The following is a 27,178-nucleotide window of genomic DNA, read 5'->3' on the forward strand; positions in this document are numbered from 1 at the left end:
ATCCAGCCTAAAGCATCTGCATGGTTCATCCAGCATTGAGACTTCCTGGGTGTCTCATCCATGACCCACTCTTGTCTCAGAGAGCTATGTTTTCTGTCAGCGCTGTGCTATCACCCTGACATCCTCTATGTGAGCCTACCATAACAGCCCTGCCTGCTGCCACTGACATTCCCCCCTGACCCCTGGACTGTTGTTAAAGTTTAGGTTCAGGTCCATATCTCATTGCCCTTTGGAATTGGAAATGGAACGCATTGAATGTTCTTTATTTTTTTATGGCCTTTTTTTGCATTTGAGTGCTTTCTTTCCATAATCACTGGTCATTTGTACAAAGTGCCTCTGAGGTGGGTTTCTTATCTTTGGTGTGAAGAGGTGAGAAAAGGTGAGGAAGAAGCAATTTGGCCATGAGAGTTTCCAAGAAGAAAGGGGATGATCATTTAGTGAACATATTTTGTGTTCTAGGTGTTATTTCTAACAACACTGTGGTGAGAGTGACATTTCTCTACTTTGTAGATCTATAAACTAAGGCTTGGAAAGATTAGATGATTTCTCGGGGTCTTGTGACTAGGAAGAGGCAGAGCTGGGATTTGGACGCAGGTCTGTCCAACTCCAGAGTCCCTCCTTTTTCATACTACCTTACTGACAGTTTTATATACTGGATTCGTTAACTGTCTCAAGTATAAAAACAGGCACTTTTTTTGGCCTAACGTTCACTAGGTCACCTAGCCTGAGGATGAGGAGCCATATATGGATGGCTCCTACTCCTAGGAACCTGTAACCCAACCAAGGAAATATTTTATACATTTCTAAGAAATTAGGCAACCATGGTAGGCTCTGTAAGCAGGAATTTAAAAAGCAGCAGAAATAAAAAAAAAAGTAGAAAGCCATTGTAGTAGGTGTGGAATTTAAGGAAGTGGATTTTAAAGAGGTGCTGTGTGGTGGGTGCTCTAGCTACGGTGGGAAATGAGTCGGGCATGTTTAGAGGATAATAAGTAATCAGCCTGAAAGGCAAGGTGAGAATGAGACATTCTATAAATTATAGGAACTGAGTTTGATTGGAAACATCATTCAAAAGTTTGAGGGCTAAGCAATATCATGGGCCTTATCAGGCACTGTGTGGGCCTACAAGAGTGTAGGGGAAGTTGAGTAAATGAAGATTTACAGATACCATCCGGTATCTAGGATGGATGATTTCATCATGGGTAGCCTAAAACCAAGAAGACAAGTTGAGAGGAAGGCTGTGATGGATTTCAGGCATTTTTCCCACCACTTTTTTTTTTTTTTAAGTCCATCAGTGGAAATATTACCATTGCTGAATTTGGTCATCATGTTTAGCAGCTATGTCAAAGAGGTCATATTTCTCCAAAAGAGGTTTTTAAAAAGACAGTTTTTCCAGCATCTGCTTCAGTGTGCAATTCTAAGTGATGAAACCTGAACATAGTACATATACTCTTAAATAAATGCCCCTGTTTGCCTACAGCTATACAGCAGGCCGAATCGGCTCCTGTCTGGTGTACCACTATACAAAGGGGATGGGCAGACCCAAGACAAATCTGCGGTGACATCTTTGCTAGACGGATTGAACCAGGCCTTTGAGGAGGTTTCATCCCAGGTAGGGCTGCACTTTTGGCTTGCTCATGGATCTTGGTCTCCATGAAGTTGTTCCACCTCTGGGCATGAAGGGTCAAGACCCAACACTAGTGATTAGTCCTGACACGCAGAGCCACCGGACCCTGACATCTCATCCTGGTATTTTTCTTTGATTCCTCAAAGTGCTATAATTATTCTATGTCCCCCGCCTTTTTCTCAGGGTGGGGGTACAAAGAGGCAGAACATTCACTTGGAACAGAAGTTATATGATGGGGTCTCAGCTACCTCTACGTGGTTGGATGATGTTGAAGAACGTTTATTTGTTGCCACAGCACTTTTACCAGAAGAAACAGAAGCTTGCCTCTTCAACCAAGAGGTAAGTTTGGTAACTGGTGGCTGTGAGTATGTGATATTACAAAGCACTTGAAATTTTGGTGTTGGATAATTAATATATAAAGAAGGTCAAATAAACAGTTCTAATAAAGAACAAATTAGGTATATTTCTAAGCTGCATAATACAAAAGAGAGCTGTCTAAAATAAAAAACTCCCAGAGATACTCATGTTTTGCATTTTTATTCTCTATCTTGTGTATGTAGGAGGAAGAAAAAAATGGAGGAATCTTTGTAGAAGTTTGTGTATTGCAAATTTTCTACCTATGAAACACAGGCTAAAAATTAGTGTATGAGTTTCTAAATAGCGCTTTACAAATCTTACCTTTCACCAAATACATATTATAATTAGCTGATGATGTAAAATTTCTGAGAAAAATCTCTCCAGCAGCAACTTGCCTAATATTTATAGAATTGGAAGTGGGTCAACTTGCCTTAGATGTAGTTACCACTGAATAGTAAGAGAGATATGGTGGACTTTCTCTGAGGAAATGATGTGATGTGTATATAGATTCATAGATCTAAGCATTGAAATGTGCTTTCTCTTTTATCAACCCTAGACTCTTGCCAAAGATATTAAGGAAATGTCTGAAGAAATGGATAAGAATAGGAACTTATTTTCCCAAGCATTTCCAGAGAATGGTGATAACCGAGATGTCATTGAAGACACTTTGGGTTGTCTTTTGGGCAGGTTGTCCTTGCTAGACTCAGTAGTAAATCAACGCTGTCATCAGATGAAGGAAAGACTTCAGCAAATACTAAATTTCCAGGTAAGATATCATCAAGAGATGGTTGACCATTCTCTAGCTATATTCAGTAATAAGCAGGTTGTCTTACTGAGGTATGACATAGACCTATTTTTTTTTTTCAAATGTACAATGAAGAGCAAGAACATTACAGAAAAAGAAGGGAATAGAACCCTAGGATGAGGAAACTAAGAGGTTTATGTTCTAGAAATGGAGGGTTGAGAAAACCAACCAAGCAAACAAAGGGCTGAATAGAACTTTAAATTCAACCAATAAATCGTATGACTATAATTATAATTTTCACTTGACGATTGGAATTTAAAACATATGACCAAAGAAATACGAAGAAAATGCCACAGTACAGAACCCTAGACTCCAATGCCCAGGGGCCATTGAAAGTAACTATGGCCTACTTCTGCCTGCATTAAAAATTTACACGATTGGGGTGCCTGGGTGGCTCAGTTGGTTAAGCATCTGGCTTTTGATTTCGGCTCAGGTTATGATATCAGGGTCGTGAGATTGAGCCCCACTTTGGGCTCCATACTCAGTACAGAGTCTACTTGGGATTCTCTCTCTCCCCCTGCTCCCCCATTCACTCTCTCTCTATATAAATAAATAAAAAAATAAAATAAATAAAATCTTTAAAAAAAAATTTACGGCATTACTTCCCAATCTTAACTCCTCAGATTTATTGCCTTTAAGCCCTAGACTAGAGTTCTGTTGCCAGCTGAATAATTGTCTGCTTATGAAACTTTTCCTTTGACTATAAACTTCATCAAATGCAAAAGCCACTGATAAACTTTGAGTTGATTTCCATTCCTAATAAAAAGCATCTTTTGGGAATACTTAGGTTTTAATTGAGATTTATTTATTTATTTATTTATTTATTTATTTATTTATTTATTTATTTGATTTAGAGGAGAGAGAGAGAGGTGGGGGGAGGGGCAGAGTGAGAGGGAGAGAGAGAATCTTAAGCAGGCTCCATGCCCAGCACAGAGACTGTTGGGGGTCTCAATCTCACGACCTGAGATCATTACCTGAGCTGAAATCAGGAGTCAGACGCTTAACCAACTGAGCCATCCAGGAGCTCCTAATTGAGTTTTATTTTTAACAAACATACAAGATTTGTAAAATAGATACATGTAATTAGGACCAAGAGTTTGATATAAAATTTTGATTTGTAAAAAATACTGTTAAAATGTCAAATGTAGCATCAGCCAAGAAACATGGAATTTTCTAGGTATTCATCTAGAGGAACAAATCACCACTGCCTTTCAGTAATTTGTACTCTTAAAACTACAAAGTAAAATTATGAGAACAATTTGTGTATCATTTTTTTATTCACAAAGAATTTTCACCTATATTATTGTCTTTAATCTTCACGACATACCTCTGATACTCATTTTGCAAAGTTGGAAGAGCAAAAATTTAGAGCAGTCTCTAAAACCAACCCTCCTGGGTTCAAATTCTGGCTTTGTCCCCTACTGCTATATACCCTTAGCTGCTTCTCTAAGGCTTAGTGTGCTCGACTGTTAGGTAACACCCATCCTATGGTCTCCTGGGGTTTTGTGAGGATAAAATTAGTTAAAATGTGTAAAATAGTTTTTTTTTAAATGTGTAAAATAGTTTGAACAGTGTCTGAAACATAGTAAATATTCAGTAAGTTTTGTTATTGTTGTTACTATTAATAGCAGTATTCATTATAACACATATAGAATCTGAAACCAATATAAAGGTTAAATTACTTCTCTAAGATTATTCAACCATCAAGAACTAGAGCGAGGATTTGACGCAAAGAATATTTTTATATTTTATATCATTAGGGTGCTAACAGGGGAGATGGAGAATAGTAGACCTCTTCAAGATGTATTTTGAAAGCAGAATCAACAGGAGCACATTTGTGTGTGGTTTAGATATGGGGAATGAGAGAAAAGGGCACTGCTGAGGAAGTCCAGGGACTCGGGCTGACAGGACTGGTGCAGAGCAGTTCCATTGACCAATGGGCATGGCTGGACAAAGATATGCTATAGAATTAAGATACTCAGGTGAATAGTCACAGTAGACATTTGGGTATGCAAGACTCTGGCTTCAAGGAATGACCTGGACCAGATATTTGCATTTGTATAGGTTATGTTGTATAGTTCGTAGAGAGGAAAGCACATTTCACTTGGAATCAGAAAAACTGGGGCTGCTTATTTGGGTATATTGTTTTGGATGCAAGATCTGATTGCATGTCCATAGATACAATATCTGTCTAAAATCAGCAAAACTGTTGTGCAATTTATGGAAACTTCTTTCTTTACTCTAAAATGCACCTTGCATAAAATAATGCACTGAGTTTTAACAGCGTTCTGGTTGGTCTATCAGCCACGAATGAGGGGGGTTAAAAGTACAAATGTGTGTATCACTTGGAAGTCTATTTCCCTTTACACGTTTCGTTTACCATGCTAGTGTCTTCAGTACTTTAAAAATTTTTATTGGTAATTATAGCCAGTCAGAGTAAAATATGAACTAAGCGTGAAGACTCTGGAACTGATTTTCTGTAGAGGCCAAGAGAAGAACATACAATCATGAAATTCTCTTTAAATCATCCTCTCTATTTTTCTTCTGCCAACAAGTTTCTACTTGTTGGCCAGCTCACGAACAACAACTGACATTTCAAAATGTTTGTGTTCCAATTTAATTGAAAGAAATAGTTCCAATGTTAATATAATTAAAGGTCAAGTCACAAACCATTTTATTTTACTTTGCACCAAGCACCCGGTATGCTCTCAGTGCTCAGTAGTTAATGGGATGGTATGCCTTTGTTTTCCATTTAACTTTTGAGTATTAGCTTTTGCCAGACTATTAACATTACCCTATACCCAATGGACAATCTGGAAGAACGTGTTGATGTTATGTAAATGTATATTATCTCCATGGAATCACAACAAGTTAATCATCGATTACTCTATTAAAAAGGTTTTTACCTATAGACTTAACCCCAAATAAATTTACTGGACATTTTTATAATCGAGTATTTTAAGTTATTTAAAAACTGAAAAAAATGAAAGAATTCTTTATTAAATGAGTGAGCCAGCACAGATGATTTGAAAACTTGAAACCTTTTATGTACCTGTTTCTCAAAAAGCAAGAATCCTGCCTCGTTATGTCCTACAAGCAATGCCAGTGACCATACAATAAAACTTGCAATTTCTAATATGTGTGTAATATAGAGACGCCTTAATTATTCTGCTGTGTCACATGTGTAGTAACAAAAAACAGTTATAGCCTTTGGATTTTCGTTTTTAAGAAAATACCAATATCCATGGGGTGCCTGGATGGCTCAGTCTGTTAAATGTCTGACTTCAGCTCAGGTCATGATCTCGGGATCCTGAATCAAGCCCCACTTCAGGCTCCCTGCTCAGTGGGGAATCTGCTTGTCCCTCTCCCTCTGCCCCTCCCCCGTTCGTGCTTGCGCACATGAGTGTCCGCTCTCTTATTCTCTCTGTCTCTCAAATAAATATATAAAATCTTTTTTTAAAAAGTTTTAAAAAAGTACCAACTTCCATATGGTTAATAACACCCCTTAAAGTCTCTTATTAATTTTTAAATCAGTCGTATTCTTGGCTTTAGTGTCTTCTTGGCTGGACCCTTCCAATAATTAGTGAGGCCTCCAGAAATGTGAACTCTATTTTCTATTATCTTGAGTAGAAGATAATTAAGAAAGAAAATGTTATTAAAAATATAAAGATGATGAACAGGAAATATATCTGTAATCTTCATTTTTTTCTTTCTTTTTTTAGTTTATTTAAGTAATCTCTATACCCAACGTGGGGCTCAAACTCATGACCCTGAGATCAGGAGTAACATGCTCTTCCAACTGAGCCAGCCAGTTGGAAGTCCCCGTAATCTTCATTTCCTAACCCATGATGTATTATTTAGACTTACCTACTCATTTAGAATAACTGAATTAATGTTGTTCTCAATATATGTCTCTAATAGAGACTTTTTCTTTTGAATCTGTTCAGATGAATGGGAAACATCTTTTTCTAGGCATTCAAACAGATAAATATGTCATCGTTCTAATGGCCCACATGGCCTCACTCTGAGCACAGTTGAATAATACAAACATTGCTATAATTCATAAGCAAAAACCTTGCTTCTGGCATCATTTTTTCCAGGACTGTTATAACAATTTCCTGGTGAATCCACAACGAGGCTTGCAGACTGGTTTGGATTTTGGTTAGTGACAGTTATTGCCTTTTTGGATAGTATGCTTTTCTCTAATGTTCATGTGCAATTTTTTTCTTTTTCCTTTTTTTTATTTTAGTGCATAATCCACTCACTGTTTTGTTTTCTAGCCTTGCATTTTGTGTTATAAGGCTGGCACACATCCTAAAGTTGTTTTTTTATTCCTTGGTGTGATTATCCTTTTCCTTGTAGACAGATTTTTGCATCTTGAGGAAGTGTCCTTGTATATATATCATCAGCCCCTAACAAAGAGGATGTGATGAGTCAAACTTCAGCCTCTGCTGAACAACCAGCCCATCATATATGTTTGCTGACATTTTAGAAGGAAAAACTAGGAATTATATCATTCAAATTTTACCCCAGTTAATTATTTCCTATAGAACTGAGGACCAAAATTCTGATAGTTGACTTTTTTTTTGGATGAATATAACTTAATGTAAATATATTTGGACTTTTAAGTGAGTAATCTTTATGAACAAAGTTTTTGCTAAGTTCTTTTTGTGTTGTCTCTTCATATGTCTTGGTCATCATGGATAAAATTTATTTTCTACACTTCTGCATGGCTTTTTGTAAACTTGGGCAAATTCTCTGAAAATAGGAGAAAAAGAAGTGTGAGAGAGAGGGAATGAGGGGAGAGAGGAATTATATAAAGGAATTATATTCTTCTTAATCACATTTTTTCATCAAATTTAAGATGTAGTTTTAAATAAAGTTTGGACTTATCTGTAAAGTAAAAAATATAAAATAACTTGAAATAAAATAAAAGAATCATATTTTTCCCCAAATAAGGGCAGCAGCTATAGGTTGTTTCACTAAATAGAAGTCATTAGTGTAATATTTCCACTGCAGTATTTAAATGTGCACGTTTATTTCAAACATATCCAGGGTGACTAGTATTTGCTTTTTATTTGTATACTTCATCACCATTTGTATTGTGTTGGAAGTGCTTTGTGTAACAACTTCTTCAAAAGTCAATTTTAACACTTAAATTGTCACCACTTCCTTTCTCCTTCCCCCAGGACAGTATTGTTTCTTCTGGACGTTAAATTCCTACATCAATATATTATTTCTAAGAATGTGTGTTATATTTACAACCATTTTGAATTCCCTGTTACATGTATTAAGTCTTCCTATTGCTTTCCTCTTTAGAATGATCTGAAGGTGCTGTGTACATCACTGGCTGACAACAAATACATCATTCTGCAGAAACTGGCAAATGTGTTTGAACAGCCTGTGGCAGAGCAAATAGAGGTATTTATGGCCACCTTTTTCCAGAAGAGCAAATGCATACATAGAGTAGATCTGATTTGGTAGGAGATTTCAGATAATTCTATAAAAGATTAATGGCTTACTATTATAGCATTTTTGCTTGTCATACATTTTGTCTTTAAGTGCCAGGTTTGAGTGATGGGCCAGGTGACATGGAATCTGTCACTTTCTACTGAATGGAACTAGGAAATAGGAGATAGGTAAAGGTGTCAGTGGCAGATGATGACCTGAAGAAGTTTGTCACCTAACACTGAGATTAGATAGGAGCCTCAGTGACACAGGACAGTCAGACTGTCCTGGGCAATACAGATAAAGCACTATGGATGTTCAGAAGAGGGGCCAACTGCCTCCAGCAGAGGTAGGATCCAGGGAAATTTTGTAAAGGAAAATTGGAACCAGACTGAGAAGTTTGGACACACAGAGACTGGGAAGAAAGATATCCAAGTCAAGAGGACAGCATGAACAAAGGCATAAATGGCAGACAATTCAGAGCATTTCTGGAGAAAAGCAAGTTATCCTTAGATAATACAGGAAATATATCTACAAATATATCTTAGAAAAGCAAGTTATCCTTATTCAGCTAAATGCTGAATTTATGATGAATGAAAACAACTGAGGGGAAGTAAGTTTGGATGAGTACATTTGAGGCAACTTGGAGGGCCTTTTGAATGTCAGAAAAATTTGGACTTTATTTTACAAACCAGCGGTCTCTAAACTTTACTGATGGCATACCTCATTAGTTTAAAAATAAGCACACACCACAAGTATATGAATCATAAGCAGGTGCTGTGTTATAAAGCATATACACAAATGAAAACTCAGAAGAATGTGGTTGAACATAAAGGAAAGATGTAGTGTTTCATCCTCACAAATCATCTCATATACTCGGGTCCTTGCACTCACCTTGGAGACCACTGGCAGTGCAGAGTCACTGGGGAGGTTTGAAGGTGAGAATGAGTGTCAGTGCCAGGCCCTTCTTCTGGATGGTGGACCTGACCATGCCAGGTCAGGAAGTAGGAGGCTTCACGTAGCTGCACTGAGGAGAAGGAATGAGAATTCTAACTCGAGTGATGTCATTGAAAACAGGGAGGAGAGAAGAAATGAGAAGGATGTTACACATAATATCTCCTGTTTCCCAAGCTAAGTAATTATGAAAAGTATGTGTTTTAATAGGATTTCCTAACCTAATTTTAGTAGACCTTTGAGGGTTCTATGAGTAGACTATAGAGAATCACCTGTGATAGAAATCCCCTGAAATATTTCTCTAGGTAGAAATCTAGATCTGTCTATCCATCCGTGAGATCACCTAAAATAATCTGCAAACTTGTATGTGTTTATTTTTCTTGACCATAATTTCATCTGCTTTTTAAAACAAATCCCTCATTTCCCCCAAATTAAAAAGCTTTCTTCTATGTCGTATCTTCTACTTGAAAGGAATTTTTCTTTATTTTTACTTTTTTATTTTTGGCTTTTAACATACCTGATTCCAAAAGAGATTTCAGCAGCTATAGTGATGGTTTGCCTTGAATTTCTAATGTGAAATATAGGATATGTATGATCACAAGTAACATTTTTACTAATTATTGACCAGTATCACTAAAGTGAATCCCCCAGATAAAAATAGACTATTTCTTTGAATAAATGGAAAGCACCAAAAAAAAAAAAAAAAAAAGTGCTAATTCCCCCCCTACCCTCCTTGGGTTAAAAAGGTAATAATAGCAGGAGGCACGAGGATGGTACCTCACAATATATTCATCTTTTGAGCGATGTCTTTCTGATCTAGAACAGACTTGTCCCCACAAGCCTGGTGCACAGCTGACTTCCAGGGATCTCCCTTTACCACTATTCTGAGAATTTTCATCACTTCTCCCTCTGTTGGGTCTTCTCTTTTCTGAGTCTCAAGTCTGTCTTTATTATATTGCTTCCTTGTTTTGTTAGTACATATCCTTACTAAGAAAGGATGCATGCTAGATATATTTTTTAATATTTTGCCCATCTGAAAAAGTTCTTATACTGTGTTCACACTTTATTGATAACTTGGCTCACTATAAAATTCTTGGCTGGAAATCAGTTTTCTATAGAGTTTTGAGGCACCTCATCATTTTCTAGCTTCTGGTGTTGGCTTGAGGAATCTAAAATCATTCTAATTCCCACAGATGTCCCAGTGGTCTGAAATTTCACAGTGACACACCTTGGGAAGGGTCAGTTTTATCCACTGGACTGGAAGTTCAGTAGGCTGTTTTTTTGATTTGGCAGCTCTCCTCTTTCCATTTTGAAAAATTGTCTAATGATTTAAAATTTTTCATTCCTCTATTTTATCTGTCTCTCTTTTTGGAACTCTTTTTAGGCAGATGTTGGATATTCTGGTCCAGTCTTCTAATTCTTTTATTAAGAGACAGTCTGCTTTATTTTTTGGAAGACTTCCTTGATTTCAATTCTCCACTTTCCTACTGAGTTTTGTATTTCTGCTCTCATGTGTTTCATTTTCCCTGAGCTCATTTTGGTTCTCTGAATGATCCTTTTTTTTGTAGTATTCTGTTCTTTTTCTAATAGATTATCTTTTATAATCTCTCTGGATATGTTAATGATTTTTTGGCCAATTTTATTTTTCTCATACTGTCTGTTTCTCTTCAGCCTGCTTTTAGTTGTTTGTTTCAGTCTCCATCTTTCGTGTTAGTGGCTTTTCTGAGATTATGGAAATTCTTTGTTGTCTGTTCACATTTAGGATGGAGAACTAAACAGCTGAGTGGGAACTTTGTGTATGGATGTGACTTGATGATTTTGAGATTTACTAAGTGTTGGGCTGTGTGGGCTGTTTGTTGGAGAATCCTTGTGTCCAGTTTTTAGATTTTTCTATTGGTCTTTCTACATTTTCTCTCCTCTCCTGTCTGGAGACTAGAAGATGTGGGGGCTCCCCACTTAGCATTCTGTGGGCATTCAGTCACGTATCCCCTGTTTCCAGTCAAGTACTCAAACCTGCAACTATGTCTGGTGCCCGTCAGTCCAGAGACTATCTGTTTTACCTTCTCTAGAAAATAAACTCCCCATCTTTCCTAGAAAAGGAAAAGGGCAACATGTAGTGGTAAAGAGGCTCTGGAAATTTCACTGTTCTTTAAGCCGCTTTTTACCAGCTGTCCTTATTTGGAGCCCCATCTCACTCACCCAGAGAGCCAGAGACTCCTGTTGCTGTAAGTTTGGTGATACAGATCTCCTGTGAGCATAGGATTCAGCTTTCTCAGATTTCTTAAGTCAGTTATTCCGTATCCTTCTGAATTCCAGCTTTCAAAATCTTGTTGGTATTGCCTTCTTTGCTGTTTCTTTGTCCTTATAGATTTATGGGTGGGGGGGGCACCAAAAAACAAGGAAACAATATTTGCTGTGGTTGTAGTGGTGATTCAGGAAGGAGAAAATAAGACACATGTGTTTCATCTGCCATCTGGAGTCCATGTTCTTTTCATCCTTCAGGGCAACTGAGGTTGTGTCTCTTCCAAAAGTCTACTTAGACTTCTCCAGAATCCACTGCTGTCTCTCTTCTCCAGTCTCCTCTAATAGGGATGAATTGCATCGAGTTGAGAACCTGATTGGGTTCACCCTTGTTTTGTTTTGCTCTGTTTACTCTGGCTTCCTAACCAGACTTCAGGCTTCTTGAAGGCCAGGGTGAGAGCTTGTTCTACTTCTACAGAACTCACGCTGGGAAGACAAGACTTAGGGCCAGCAGCCCCTTTAATAGTTGTTGACCGCTTGCTTTTCTACTCAACAAAGAGTGAGCTTTCTCTGACCATGCTGTGACATATTTGCCTCTTGTCTCATTGAATCTGTCTCCAAGGATGCCTGAAATGCATCTCAGGAAACCAGAACATGTTCCTCTAGAAAATCTTAAGTCAGTATCTTTTCTAACCATGTTCTAAGTCATGCTTCTTTTTCAAGTGTTGCTATTTACGAATTCCCGTATTTGGTTAAGGAAGCCATTGTTCTCCCAACCCTCCATGTGAAGTCCCTCCTACTTCCTTACCTGTGAGGTAGCTGACTGTGGTATAACAAAGGGTCTCCTTCTCTTTTCTATATACTGGATGGTCATGGTTTTTATGCTGTATTAAAATGACTCCTTTTGTAGGCATTGAAAATGTTTAGTGTAGAGGGAAGAACAAATAGACACAATAATCACATTTTGGGTGGGAAATTGTTTATGGGAGTTTTAATAAAATATCATAAATCTTACATAGGCAATACAAGAGGCTGAAGATGGTCTAAAGGAATTGGATGCAGGAATCACTGAATTAAAAAAGCGTGGGGACACGTTGCAGATTGAGCAGCCTTCCATGCAGGAACTGTCCAAACTTCAGGTATGGCTTTCTACCAGCAACATTCAGCTTCAATGATACATCCTAACTAGAAGTCAAGAAAAAATTATTTTCTCTCTTTTCTTGGTTTTTCTCTGTACAGTTCATGCCATTTAGGTCCTAATCTTTAACCCAAGCAACAGCTAGAAAATTTTCTGGAACCTTTACCAGCTTTAATGTGATAAAATAAATTTTATTCTCAAACATCTAAGATTTATTTTTTTCTGACATTTACTTTATTATTATTCCAGTGGTTAGGCATTGTGGTATATATTCCTTTAGTTGAGGCATATTATTTTCTACTCTAGGAAATATAATAATTATCACTCCTCCCTAGAAAAGTTAAAAGATGGCTATCTACCCTGCATTGTAGTGTACTTCAAAAAACTATTTTAAAGAAAAAATGCTCAAGCTAATACTTTTTAGAAAGTATTTTTCTCCAGTATTCAAAACTATAGTTAATCTTTCATACATGTCTGAATGGAAGAGAGACAGTTTCAATATCAGGCCAATAGAAAAAAATAAACTAGAAGGTAGGTGAAATCTAAACAGATTTCCCAGCCTCCTTCAGGAGTAGGAAATAATTTGGGGTTAATTTGCTTTCTTAGATCAGGCTGCTAGGCAAAAATCCAATATGGGGGTGGTAGGAAGGAACTGGGATATTAGACCAGCAAAATTTAGCAGTTGATAAGCAACATAGTTAAGTTACATTAAGAAAGAATTGTGTACATTGACACACACATTAAGTTTTCTCGGCATTATAGAGAACCATTGAGGGATTAATAGCGTAACTCCAGCACAGGGTCACAAGTTCTTCCTTTTGAGAAAATAAAATAGCTCTTATTTTAAAAAGAACATTTTTATTTTAACTGTCTCATTCCATTATCTAACATTTCACAATGTCATGAGCCCAGTGCCCCCACTTTGCACTTAGACAGTTTTCCAACTGTGCTTAAATGTCAGGTGGAAGAGTCAAACATCATAGTTGTAAATGGGCATTAAAGTTGAACTTTTCCAGATTGAGCCATTTTGGCCCGCTCAACCTTAATATGATACATTAATCAGGTCCATATGGTTTAAATAAATTTTGTGTTTGGTGTATCATCATCTCCTAAAATGTCTTTCCAGTTTAAATAGTTATTTATTTACTCCACCACATTTGGCAAAAACATTGCCTTTTTAAGTCTTAAAGCATTCCGCTCACATTAAACTCCTCTGTTTCTCTAGGTCTTTATTTAGGGCATAGTCCAAAATCTGATCATTATTTAGCAGATAAAATGTGAAAGATACTTTATTCAATTACTCTAAAATTATATAAATGTTAAGAACATTATAAAAATTAGAATTACATTAGAAAATTAGAATTTACACTTACACTTCCCTCAGCCACATGAAAACTTTTCAACATTTTAACCCCACATCCTACCATAAACTGTTGATACCCTGAGAAGAGAGGTGTCAAACCTACCTCACATCATCTCTAGCCAATATTTTTGCATATCCTTTGGAATCTGTAAATATTTAGCTTATCTTTTTTGAAGGAAGTTTTCAAAGAGACTCATGAGAAAGACAGGCAGTGCTCTGCATGGAGAGTATCACTACCAGTCAGATACCTGAAGGAGTGTTCTTGGTTGGGTCGTGGACTTGGTAGGTGGTTTGCTTTTCAGAGAAGAGTCAACACATGAATTGAGAGTGAGTATCACCGTCTCTGTTTTGTAGGACATGTATGATGAACTGATGATGACCATTGGCTCCCGGCGGAGTGGGCTGAACCAGAATCTTGCACTCAAGGGTCAGTATGAAAGGGCCTTACACGATCTGGCTGATGTGGTAGAGACTGGACAGGACAAGATGGCAGGGGACCAGAAAATCATCGTGTCCTCCAAAGAGGACATTCAACAACTACTTGACAAACATAAGGTAAAGAGAGTGAGAGAGAGAGAGAGAGAATGTAGTTGCGAAAGCATATTCTCACTCACTGATATGTATCTACCTAGTAAAACCTATTATTGATCTTTTATGAGTTCCTCCTTAAATAAATTACTCTTTAAAATAGTCAACAAATGTATATTCAAACCCATGGATGTTAAATAGCACAGAAAAATTACAGGGGATACGTTCCTATAATTTTGTGAGTTAAAAAAGAATACAGAGGCACCTGGGTGGCTCAGTCAGTTAAGTGTCCGACTCTTGATCTTGGCTCAGTTCTTGATCTTAGAGTCATGAGTTCAAGCCCTGTGTTAGGCTCCAGCATGGAGCTTACTTAATGTAAAAAAGAATACCATCATTCCCAATAAGTTTAATTATCACTTCCTCATTAGTATTAGCCAGGCTTTTCCCCTTCATTTACTGCAACCAATGGGAAACTTGACTTTTTTCAAAGTGCCCAGTTTCCTTCTTAACTCTCTTTTGATTTGTCCTTGTGTCTTTTATGCCCATTTATTCGTGTATCCCTAAGTGTTCTCTCTGCCTTCCCTTGTCCTGGCCAAAGGCTCCTCACTGTGCCCTGGGAAAGCAGAGCTACCTACTCAGCTGTGGGATTGGGTACCTGTCTCTTACGTGCATCACTCAGCTCTTCTCGCCTACACTCCTCTAGTTGCTGTGGGCCTCAAGAGTTTATTCCTGGGGAGAGTGAGTCCTTTTACTACGTTATCAAACTTGGTAGGCCTGAGACTGCCCTATCAGCATGTGCCATAGCCAAGCTCAAGTTAGACACTACTCCTTAGTAAAGGAATACCTGTTTAATGTGTACACACAAATAACTCTTGCATTTTTGGAATGACTACAGAAAGAATAGTTTTGCCAGTCCAGAAACCCAAATTCTCAGACTGTAGGAATGTCATACATGGAAACTTTGAAAATCCCACTGGATTATATATGGTTAACATTCTACCATTATGTAGTTCTGTGGTGGCTTATAAAGGCGAATTTTTTTTTTTTTGGAATTGTACTTCTTGCTATTTTTCCCAGAGATTTTTGTCCAAAACTTTGTGATTTATTAAAGCCTTATCATTTGGCTTTGAAAACATTGCTTTAAAGTTCACAGCTGGTTTTCTTCAAATCTTTGACAACAGCAATAAAATATCATCCTGAGTTATTCCAGAGAGGAAGGTAGGATCAATGAGTATAAATAATAGAGATGTAGGTCCAATAGGTAAAGAACTCTAAAAGGAATACTGCCATTGAGCAGACAATTCTCCTGGCCATGGGAAGACTGTCCAAGGCCATTAGGGGGAGATTGGGTTGTAAAAGGAATATCAGTTTTTGGTGAGTGTTGGGCTTAATGACCTCCAAATCTCCAAATTTTCTTCCAACTTTAAGATTCTCTGATATAATAATTGTCAGTTAAAAATGAAGATTCTGGCTTCTATTGACCAGACTATTTTCTTTTTTTTTCTTTTTTTTTTAAAAGATTTTATTTATTCATCTGAGACACAGAGATAGAGAGAAAGAGAGGAGAGAGCCTGAGCAGGGAGAGAGGCAGAGGGAGAAGGAGAAGCAGGCTCCTTGCTGAGCCAGGAGCCCGATGTGGGTCTCAATCCCACGACCCTGGGATCATGACCTGAGCCGAAGGCAGACGCTTAACCATCTGAGCCACCCAGGCGCCCCTGACCAGACTATTTTCTGAGGGAGACCTCTGCAGTGACCTTGAGCATAGCATGTTCTGTAGACTGGGCAATTCAGTGTCTTCATCCACCAAATGGGAAATAAAACTACCTATCTCATAGAGGTCTTATAAGGATTAACAGAGTTGGTCAGTAGAGCGTTGGTAGAGTTTCAGCATATAGTATGCACTAAATACTGTTATCAATTTGCAGGTCTTCAGCTCTACCCACAGTGGAGGGAACAGGAAGTGGGATAAGCCCTGTCTCCCCACTCTGGGTCCTTTTACACATAAAATATAACATTTCAAAACACATTTGTAGGACTGCCCAAGGCCTATCATTCTGTTGTATGTAGGTCTAATACAAGGGAAATTTAAAACTGTATAATACCAATCGGTACATGTCAAGCTTGGAGCACAACGAATGCTCTGGGAATTTGGAAAAGTAGAGCTCAAGCCCAAACTTGGAGGAAGGAAAGTTGTTAATGTGTAGAGTGAGGACATCTTGGGAAGTATAGAGTAAAGGCAGAGACTGAAGACAGGGGCTGGGAGCTAATGTGTCCTGGGATAAGGAAGGCCAGTCTGTGTGGTGGAGTTAGTGAGAGTCTCTCAGATTGTCAGGGATGAGGTATTGAGAGGGCAGAGGAATTTAATTTGCAGCTGGTCTCATCTGAAGGGCTCTGTTTGGGGGGACAGAGAATCTGCAGCACAGCATGTGTAGGTGCACTTGAGTGGAGGGTCAAGAGGAGCCCCCCTCCCCTCTCTACAGGAAGCTGTGAGTGCCTACATGAGGTTGGGGTCAGCAGGGACAGAAAGATGTTGCTCGTATATTGAGTTCCCTCAGCTTTCATGTCTGAAGCAGCTTTTGTTGTAAGGTGGTATATGTATGAATTGCTGACCTCTCTCTACCTGAAAACTTGCAGGAATACTTTCAGGGCCTGGAATCTCATATGATCTTGACTGAAACACTCTTCAGAAAGATAATCAGCTTTGCAGTCCTACAGGAAACGCAATTCCACACAGAACTGATGGTACAGGCTTCAGCTGTACTAAAACGGGCTCACAAGAGGGGCGTGGAGTTGGAGTACATTCTAGAGGTGAGACTGTTGACATAATCCCTTCCCTACAGCAAACTCAACTGCAGAACACACCGTTAAGGCAAGACATATTTACCCATGCCATTCACCTCATGGAACTTTGGAACTCCCTCAGACTCAGCATTGTGTTCTGCCTTGTCCCCCTTATATTAAAGGCTCTGCCATGCCTTGAGTCAGCCAGATTCCCTACATACCGACTTTAGTTAGGGCAACGATATTTGGGGTCTTGACAGTCAAACTAAAAAACTGCTGACCCTTGCTTTATATGATTGAAAGAGACGTGACTGGTGTGGGATTTCTCCTTAGTAGAATATTTGCACTATATATTTATATTTCTAAAATGTCTGCTGTAGCTTTTTTTATTTGTGAATGTAATATATTTACTTCACTTTACTACATGAAGTAAACATGCTCTTCTCTTTTGCTTAAATCATACGTGCATCATCACTGTGGTAACCAGTGAAACCATGCATATCAGATGCCTGCTGTGTTCCAAGTGCCCTGGGTACAATCATTCCATTTAATCCTCATGATGGGCAAGAGAGTTATTATTATCCCTGTTTTTTTAATGTTATAAATGAGGCTCAGAGAAGTTTAGTAACTTGCCCGTGTTCATACAGTGGGTTGGTTGCAGATGCCAAAGCCCATTCACAGTGCTTTTTGGGGTCACCATCTGATCACTTTCTTCAAAGCCATCTTTTGCTTCCCAGAGCAAACCCCCAACACAAACATCTCCAACATAACTTTAAGAGAATCTGTTGAATGTATATTTTGCACACAAGAAAGGATCACTATTCCTGAATGAGGATTCTTTAGCTCACAGATTGATACTGTGTTTCTAGACATGGTCTCATCTGGATGAAGACCACCAGGAGCTCAGCAGACAGCTGGAGGCGGTGGAAAGTAGCATCCCCAGTGTGGGATTGGTGGAGGAGAGTGAGGAGAGGCTCATCGATCGGATAACACTCTACCAGGTCAGTGTCCAGTGGCATCTTGGTGTGAAAAGTTGCCACATTTTCTTTTGAAACTTTCCCATGGTTTTAATGGAATCTAAACAAACTTGCAATCAAATATTTTATTAAGTATTTTTATTTTTATTTCAAGCTATTGATACTGTTGAAAGCAGATAGATTTTAAGTGTTTGCTTTATAATAGAACATAAGAAAGATCTTTTTTTTTTTTTTTTAATAAGAGAGCTCTTTGAAAATTCAAACTCTACCAAACATTTTCTGTGGTGTTATTATGCTGGTGTTATTATGCTGGTGTCATGCTATTCTTATAGCTTGGTAGTTTTAAATGTACCTGAAGTTACTACAAAAAAAAAAGAAAGAAAGAAAAGAAAGAAAAATAACATCTATACTTAGATATGGATGAGCCATCTCAAATTTTCAAATCTTACTTGGGTGCAAATAGTTGAAGTCTGACTAAAAGGGAGTGGGAACATTATGGGTGCCAGAGAAACTATAATTCTTAAAGAGAAAAATTGCATTGTCCAAACTTTTAACCCAGTATTTCCAATCAATTTTAGCATTTGAAATCCAGCCTTAATGAATACCAGCCCAAATTATATCAGGTATTAGATGATGGGAAACGACTGCTCATATCCATTAGCTGCTCAGATCTAGAAAGCCAGCTAAATCAACTTGGAGAACACTGGTTAAATAATACCAACAAAGTGTCTAAGGAGCTTCACAGATTGGAAACAGTACTGAAGCACTGGACCAGGTAATACAATGACTATTATACATCATTATAGATTAGTGCTAAAGAGTCTTTATAAGGCTAATGGGTATGGGACTTGACAAAGATGATCCCTCTAGGCACTTATTTCATATTTTGGAAAATAAAGGCAAAAACAAAGCCCCCAGTTGGATTCATTTTATTTATTTAAAAGAGACACAGCGAGAGAGGGAACACAAGCAGGGGGAGTGGGAGAGGGAGAAGCAGGCTTCCCGCTGAGCAGGGAGCCCGATGCGAGGCTCGATCCCAGGACCCTGGGATCATGACCTGAGCCGAAGGCAGACGCTTAATGACTGAGCCACCCAGGCGCCACCCCCATTGGATTCTTATATAATTATATAAACATGTAATGAGAAGTGGGCAGGGTAGCAAGTGCTTAATGCACTTTATCTTGGACCTTTGATCCTCCCTTGCCTATTGACTTTGCCTGGATGGTCAAAGTAAAACCTTAGAAGGAGAGATGGAAGGAAAGTATGTCTGAGAAAGTAAAGTTTCTCAAGGGCAATAGGAAGTATTCAAGAAAAGTGGAGGTTGATTTTACATGATGAAATACTTTATTTCTATGCCACCTTTATTTCTAAGAACTGTTAATATTTTCTAAATAGCCTCAATTATGCCACCTTTATTTCTAAGAACTTTAATATTTTCTAAATAGCCTCAATGTGAAGGAGTAGGAGAAAGGTGTGTTTGTGTGTGTGTGTGTGTGTGTGTGTGTGTGTACATTCAGCTTACATATATATATTATATATATATACATACAAATGTGTATATATATACATTTAATATATATATATTTACATTCAGCTTAGAAATGGGAAAGCTGAAACTTGCTCACAGTATAAATTTGAAGGGAAATTGAGAGTGTGAATGTAAGACATTATTCTCCCAAACCTGTTGTGTCTCTTGTTTTAAAATTGGCATTGCTGAATAACATGGGTTAGCAGAATAGAAGTATCGGATGTTTACTTAATAGGCTCATTAATATAATTACAGATATCAAAGCGAATCTGCAGAACTTATTCACTGGTTACAATCTGCAAAAGATAGGCTAGAATTTTGGACTCAACAATCTGTGACAGTCCCACAAGAACTGGAAATGGTCCGTGATCATCTAAATGCTTTCCTGGTGAGCCTAAGAATCTAAAGCATTTGATTCAATTTTCTCTACTTAATAAGCCAAGCTATAGAGAATTTGTCAATGTTAACTATGTGTGGTCAATAATTAATGCAAAATAATAGGCTTCAACCTTGCCTCATTAAAGCAATTTTCAAGGAATGGCTACGTTGTTGGCTTTCATTCAAGGCAATGGTGTGCCTTTGTTTTCCTCTGGAGTGTTTACCATAACTCCCCTTCAAGATGTAAAGAAAATTTGTTTATGTAGTAAATGGTTCTCTAAAGGTCAGACTATTTAGTCCCAGTTTGAACATTGCTACTTCTTTTAGGAGTTTTCCAAAGAAGTGGATGCAAAATCTTCCCTGAAATCATCTGTTCTGAGCACTGGAAATCAGCTTCTTCGATTAAAGAAAGTGGACACAGCTGCCCTACGTTCAGAGCTGTCACAGATTGATAGCCAGTGGACTGACCTGCTGACAAATATTCCAACTGTACAGGAGAAGCTCCACCAGGTATAGAAATAATCATAGGCTTAAATCATAATAGTTGATTTAAGCAGTATTAAATGGAAAGAGTGCTAATCTGCTTTTACTTACAAATTTAAATCAGCTTTGTCATGGACATCTTGCCTTTTCTCTTTCATTGTTCTGCATACTGAAAGTGAACTGTTCTACAAAGCCATACCTACAAATGTCATAGCTTCCAAGGACTTCTTTACTCTGTGTGTGTGTGTGTGTGTGTGTGTGTGTAGTAGAACATTCATCTGGCCTTGTTTAAGCTCTTTGTTTTCTCATGAGTAAAATGTGGGTCACTACACTTCCCTCATAAAGTAAGTAGTTCTGAGGATTCAATCACAGTATGTATAAAAGACCTATAATCTCACCTACAATAGAACAACTGGCATTCAATAAACCTAAGTACTTCCCTTATCTAGAAATACACCTCCCTTCCCTGGATCTCAGACGGTATATGTTTCTCTCTCTGGTATTCATTACTCTATTAGGTATGATAGCTGTGTTTAATGTCTGTCTTACCCTCCTAATCAGCAGCTACACATTTCTAGGTGGCAGGAAACATCTCACATTCATCTCTATCTTCCTGCACCACATAGAAGTCCATAAATATTTTAAATGATTGCTTTTGTTTCTCCAAATCATTATAATAAATACAAAAATGTATGCTAGATCAAGCAAGATTCAGAATTCTAAGTATATTTTAGTTAAAGAGTAAGGAAATTGGCCATGCTCTTAGGAATAAACATTAGAGTGCCAAAAATCTAGAAAATGATAGTTTGTAGTGTGGTATTTTTCTTTCTTCCTTTAACATTCCTCAGTCATAATACACAGAAATTTTTACAAGATAATTAATAAAATACATCTGTTGAATGTTTTGTAGTTAAGTTTTTTAACTCATAAATCTAGCTATAAAATAAGAATAATATTTTCTTCTTACTGGAATTTTGATTAATTAGTTAATGTTTATACAGTGTTTATAGTATTGGATGTCAAGTGAACATAAGATGACTATTATTGTTCAGCGTTTGCCTAATGTTTAATTTCAAGCTTCTAATGAGGTTAGGATCCAAAGATGTCATTAGGAATTGTTATCTCTGTTTGTACACTAATACGTATTAATGTAGGGTTTTTAGGTTTAGGTTGGCAGAATTTTGGTTTGAATTTTAACACTTGTGTCTTATTCTTTCCCTTACTGGGCAGCTCCAAATGGATAAGCTGCCTTCCCGCCATGCCATTTCTGAAGTTATGACTTGGATTTCTCTCATGGAAAATGTTATTCAAAAGGATGAGGAGAATATAAAAAATTCAATAGGTTACAAGGCAATTCATGAATACCTTCAGAAATATAAGGTAATGGAACTTTTTTTTCTTTTAACTTTTCATATTTTAGGACTGTTCTATTCAAAAGAACTCAAAAACTCAAATTATGCACATCAGATTTTAGAGTGTATGTTTCATACATGGTGACCAGATAGGAGTACAAGGGTAAGCAAACTGCCTCCCTAGTTGTAGACATAGTAAAGTTGTCTGGTATTAGGAATAATTTTGAATATGATTTTGTGTCATTTAAAAAATCATAAAAACAAACCACAAGAGACTCTTAACTCTAGGAAACAAACTGAGGGTTGCTGAAGGGGAGGTGGGTGGGGGATGGGGTAACTGGGTGATGGGTATTAAGGAGGGCACATGATATTATGAGCATTGGGTGTTATATACAACTGATGAATTATTGAACACTACATCTGAAACTAAAAAAAAAGATAATTCTAAAGAAAAAATGCTATAATTTATAAATATGTTATAGTGAGATTATACAATTTATCCAATTCTACATCCTCTACATAAGATATATACATATATTTCTGTTCAACATATTAATAAATTCAAAATTTTAAAATTCTTATAAATTCAAATTCAATATTTTTATAAATTCAAAATTTATAAATTCAGGATGGTCATATATATATATTCAACTTCTGTTAATAATGCATTATATAAATAGGCACAGATTGTGCCATTTGGACTAAATCATAGAAATGATAAAATTAATCTTAAGGCTACTTGAGGCTTTCCAATTCCTGATAAAATATAAGATATTTATGTGCATAATCTTGTTTTCTTATTTTCTCCCTTCACTTTTCAGGGTTTTAAGATAGATATTAACTGTAAACAGTTGACAGTTGATTTTGTGAATCAGTCTGTGCTACAAATCAGTAGTCAGGATGTGGAAAGTAAACGCAGTGATAAGACTGATTTTGCTGAGCAACTTGGAGCCATGAATAAAAGTTGGCAAATCCTGCAGGGTCTAGTGACTGAGAAGGTAAGCCAAGTGGCCTCTGCTGTCCATATTTACATGAAAATGCCAAGAACAGGCACACTCTATAAAGAAAACTCATTTCACAAGTAATATAGCTACACACAGCACACAAATGTTTCTGCAGGGGACACCACTGAATCCCATTGCTCTAAACATGCTTTACTCTTGTTCATTATTTTCTCTTATACATCCTCTACTTTTCACCTATTATGTGTTGTTTTACTTTTTTAAAAGATGCTTCTTAATTTCTTTTGCCTTTCTTTTAAGTTGACTTCTTTATTTTCTTATCAGTACTAGCCACTGATTCACACTTGGTAAGATTCATTTTTTAATCATATATACAATAAACTGTATTTGAAGAATTCTTAATTTAGAGGGAATAGTGGCTTGAGTAATTGGAGGAAATAGTGGCTTGAGTTTTAAAATACAATTGCACATTTCATTTCATTATGTTTTTTCAGATCCAGCTGTTGGAAGGTTTATTGGAATCTTGGTCAGAATATGAAAATAATGTACAAAGTCTGAAAACTTGGTATGAAACCCAGGAAAATAGACTAAAGCAACAACATCGCATTGGAGATCAGGCTTCAGTTCAGAATGCAATGAAAGACTGTCAGGTAACTTGTCCAGGTGGCTGGCAGGCATATGTCATAGTTTTGTGGCATAATTCTCAGGTCCTGGGAGTTGAGAGTTAAATACTGAAAACAGTTTTGTTCAGTAATGAATTTCTCAGATTATGTGAGTTTACAGAGATTTTTTTTTAACTATTATGTTCTTTGACCTATTTAAAATAATTTGAAATTACGAGAATTTTGAGACATACTTGTAAGTAGAGAATGCTGCTGACCCCTCTATACAGATCACCAAATTTAATAATTATTAAGATTTTGACATATTTGCCTGAATTATTTCTTTTCTTAAATATTTTTCTAGTGAACCCCAGACATCATGTCATTTTATTCCTGCCCACTACAGTACACATCTCTAAGAAATTGACATTTTCTTATGTAACCATAATAACATCATTATCACCACAAAAGTTTTAACAATAATACCTTAATATTCCATGCTAAACTCATAATACTGTTTCCTCAATTTTCTTTAAAATGTCTTTTTTTTTCAGTTAATCTGTTCACATAAGGGTACAACAATGTTCACATGCTACATTTGTTATCAGATCTCTTAAGCCTCTTTAATATTTTTTTAATACAATTAACTTGTCATAGAACCTGTAGATTGGCCCCAGGTTCAGGATTAGCCTGTGGACTTCCTTTAAGATGTGATTGACCTTGCTCTTCTCTCCTCTGTATCTCCTGTAAAGGGAAGTTAGCACTAGAGACTTGATTGAAATCTGTTTTCAGCTCTAAGGAGCAGAGTGCTTAACAGGAGACAGTAGTACTTTCCCCATGTCCCATGGGAAGCATTCAACAGCCTCTGCTTGTTCTGCTGTTAGTGATAAGAATCTCTGGTTCAGGTGGAGTGAGCACACTCTCAGTGTCTTCCAGTGACTTCAGAACACTTAATATTTGCTCAGGTATTCTTGTTTATACAAAAGAAATGTGAGTTATTACAGGTAGTGCTGTAATAAAGTTTTAAAATAATTCAATAATTTTTAATGTACAGATTAGCTGTGATGGTTCTCTGTACTGTTTCCAAAGACCAGTTGAAGACTCAACTGTGAAATAGTTCTACAGAAACACTCCTTTCCCTGAATCTTGCTTTCTTATTGTAGACTTCAAAAAGAAAGGCCTTTCATAATGATCTTCCTTCCAACTAGCATTTTTTTCTGGGGACACATATAAAGAGAGATATATTTAAGCTCTCAGTTCAAGCTTTTCCATTCAGAAAAGGAAGAGCAGATGCCCTTGTGCTGGGTTGACAAGCTAATGTATTGTAATTTCCAGAGTGCATAAAAGTGGCAAAGAAAACTATCATATAGAGAAATACTTTGAAATTAAAAAAATGCTTCACATCAGAAGATGGGTGTATAAAAGACTAAAGACCAAAATTATGCATCAGCTAGTCTCACTGCATTTCCAGTTTTCCAGGGGCCAGTAGTATTTCTAATTTTGGCCATCAATTTTATATACCAAAATGTACAGAAAAATCCAGAATTTCACAATTTTACTTTGAGGGATGAGAAGTCAGACCTCTTAAACTCAAAATGTTTCCATTAAAGTTAAAAGATCATTTAAGTGTTAGGGTTAGTAAGGTTAGTGCTTCTTCGTGATGTCCTTGTGATAAACTTTACTATTAAAACTGAAATAATACATTAACTTTTCCTTTTTTCTACTTTCTCTCCTACTTTTTCTCGCTATTTTTGTCTTCCCTTTCATGTACATTTTTTCTACCATTTTCCATTCTGTTTCTTTTCACGACCCATGTCTTCTATTTAACAGAGATGTTACTATCAGAAAATGTGGTGGAAGCTTGGCCAAGTTTTACTCTCTTCCAGACCCAAATTTTAGTCTCACAGAAGGTCACACCAGGCAGTGTCAGGAGGAAAAGCCTGAAATGTGGTTTAAAGAACTTCACACACAATGCCAACTAGTGATTTCAAATGTAGTCATTTTTTTTTTTTAACAAAGAACAGAATGAAAGTAACCCACCCAGTTATTTTGGGGCATCACATAAAAATCACAACAGCTTAATGGCAGGTTCTGTTTGGCAGTACCACAAACCTTGATAAAAATTTATTGTCATTTTTGAGAAATTGTTCCTCTGGGCCAAAGTGTGAAATTCAAGCCAGCAGACTTAAATTGGTGACTGGATTTAAGCTTTATTTTGTTTAAAACATCTTGAATATTTTCCCACACTTTCAGAGGTGATTTATTAATTTAAACCAACATAAAAAATAATATTTATGAATTAATTCAAGTTAAGAATGATTTATTGTAGCAAAAAAATGTTAGGTTTGGCTTTTTCCTTCATTGATCAGTAACAGAATCAGCTTTTAATTATTATTGAAAGGAAAGGAAAACACACTTTCATTTTGTACAAAATATATATTTCAGTCTTGTTTCCTTTCTGGGTTTTGCTCTTATGCCAACATAAGCATGCAGGCCATTTTAGAGATGTGTTTTTAAGCAGTGGATCATTCATTTAATATTGTTCCTTAAAAAAGTTAACGTCTGTGAAGAAATAGGATAAATTTAATTCCAATGGCTGGATTTTGGAATCATATTAAAGACATATGGGAAGGATTGTTTATGGTTACCCTTTTAAAGAAGTAGAGAGAGAAAAACCCTTAAATAGTAAAATTAATGATGTTTTCCATACTGTATAAAGGACCTATAACCCTAGTAATCACTATATTCATTCTCTGGTTAATTATCAAAGCTATCAAAATATTGACAGAATTATGAAATGGAAATGAAAGCACAATATTAAAAACAAAAATGATTTCCTCAGGCTACTAAGTGCATGAATTTCTAATTAATACATCAAGAAGAAAACAGCTTCATGATAATTGAAAGAAAAATAAATCAGTACTGACTCATGGCTGATTACCAAATAACTGAATAGACTAATACTATCCTACATTTGCCAGGTTTTTAACAGCTTAAAAGACATTTCATATATATTATTTTGGAATTTTCTTCACTTTAACCTCCAAGGCCTACATATCTACATTTCTAGTTCTGGAGATATACTCCTGAATATAAGCATGCACCCATACCTTAATATATGGCTTCGCACATTGCCTGAACCTGGGATTTATGTCCTCTCCACAAGTCATATTTGGAGACTCGCTTCCAACAGCGTGCTGGGAGTCAGTAGACTCAGAAGGCTTGGGCTCTAATCCCATCTCCCAGCCTCACCAGCTCTGTGATCCAAGACAGGTTGTATGACTTGATCTCCCACTTATCCATGAAATGTTGATAACAGTCTCAGCCTGCCATACTGAACTTTCCAAAGTTTCCAATGGCATTAAAATATAAATTAGGATTATAATGTATGGTTAAGGATGATCTCCAGAATGTTGCGTCATTGTATTTTCTTTTTTGAAGATTTCATACTGACCGTTATAAATGCATATCCCAAAGAAAATAAGGATTTGATTCGTGAAAAAAAAAAAAAGCCTATAACCTTTCATAATCACATAGAATCAGGGAGAAAGGCTAAAGGAGATTCTGATTTCTGTCTGAAGAAACAGACCCAGTGGAAGTTTCTAACTTAAAGTGGCATAGCTTAATAGTAGCAGAAATGTAACTAAACTCAGATAC

General features: G+C 36.8%; 1 protein-coding gene across 1 annotated transcript in view; it reads left to right on the plus strand.

Annotated features, from left to right (window-relative positions):
* The window catches only part of SYNE1 (spectrin repeat containing nuclear envelope protein 1), a 454,522-nt gene that overhangs the window by 334,424 nt on the left and 92,920 nt on the right, over positions 1–27,178 (plus strand). The window contains exons 99-112 of the mRNA XM_028103363.2: positions 1,478–1,609; positions 1,808–1,963; positions 2,538–2,747; positions 8,106–8,207; positions 12,449–12,568; positions 14,285–14,485; positions 17,093–17,266; positions 18,109–18,240; positions 18,795–18,991; positions 20,000–20,132; positions 20,450–20,632; positions 21,836–21,985; positions 22,779–22,955; positions 23,414–23,569. Coding sequence (XP_027959164.1) covers positions 1,478–1,609; positions 1,808–1,963; positions 2,538–2,747; positions 8,106–8,207; positions 12,449–12,568; positions 14,285–14,485; positions 17,093–17,266; positions 18,109–18,240; positions 18,795–18,991; positions 20,000–20,132; positions 20,450–20,632; positions 21,836–21,985; positions 22,779–22,955; positions 23,414–23,569 — 2,223 coding nt within the window. The remainder of the gene's footprint in view (positions 1–1,477; positions 1,610–1,807; positions 1,964–2,537; positions 2,748–8,105; positions 8,208–12,448; positions 12,569–14,284; positions 14,486–17,092; positions 17,267–18,108; positions 18,241–18,794; positions 18,992–19,999; positions 20,133–20,449; positions 20,633–21,835; positions 21,986–22,778; positions 22,956–23,413; positions 23,570–27,178) is intronic.

The sequence above is a fragment of the Eumetopias jubatus genome, unplaced genomic scaffold (assembly GCF_037043125.1).
Source record: "Eumetopias jubatus isolate StellerSeaLion01/CBP00866 unplaced genomic scaffold, mEumJub1_p1.0 scaffold_6, whole genome shotgun sequence".
In the NCBI taxonomy this organism is placed as follows: domain Eukaryota; kingdom Metazoa; phylum Chordata; class Mammalia; order Carnivora; family Otariidae; genus Eumetopias; species Eumetopias jubatus.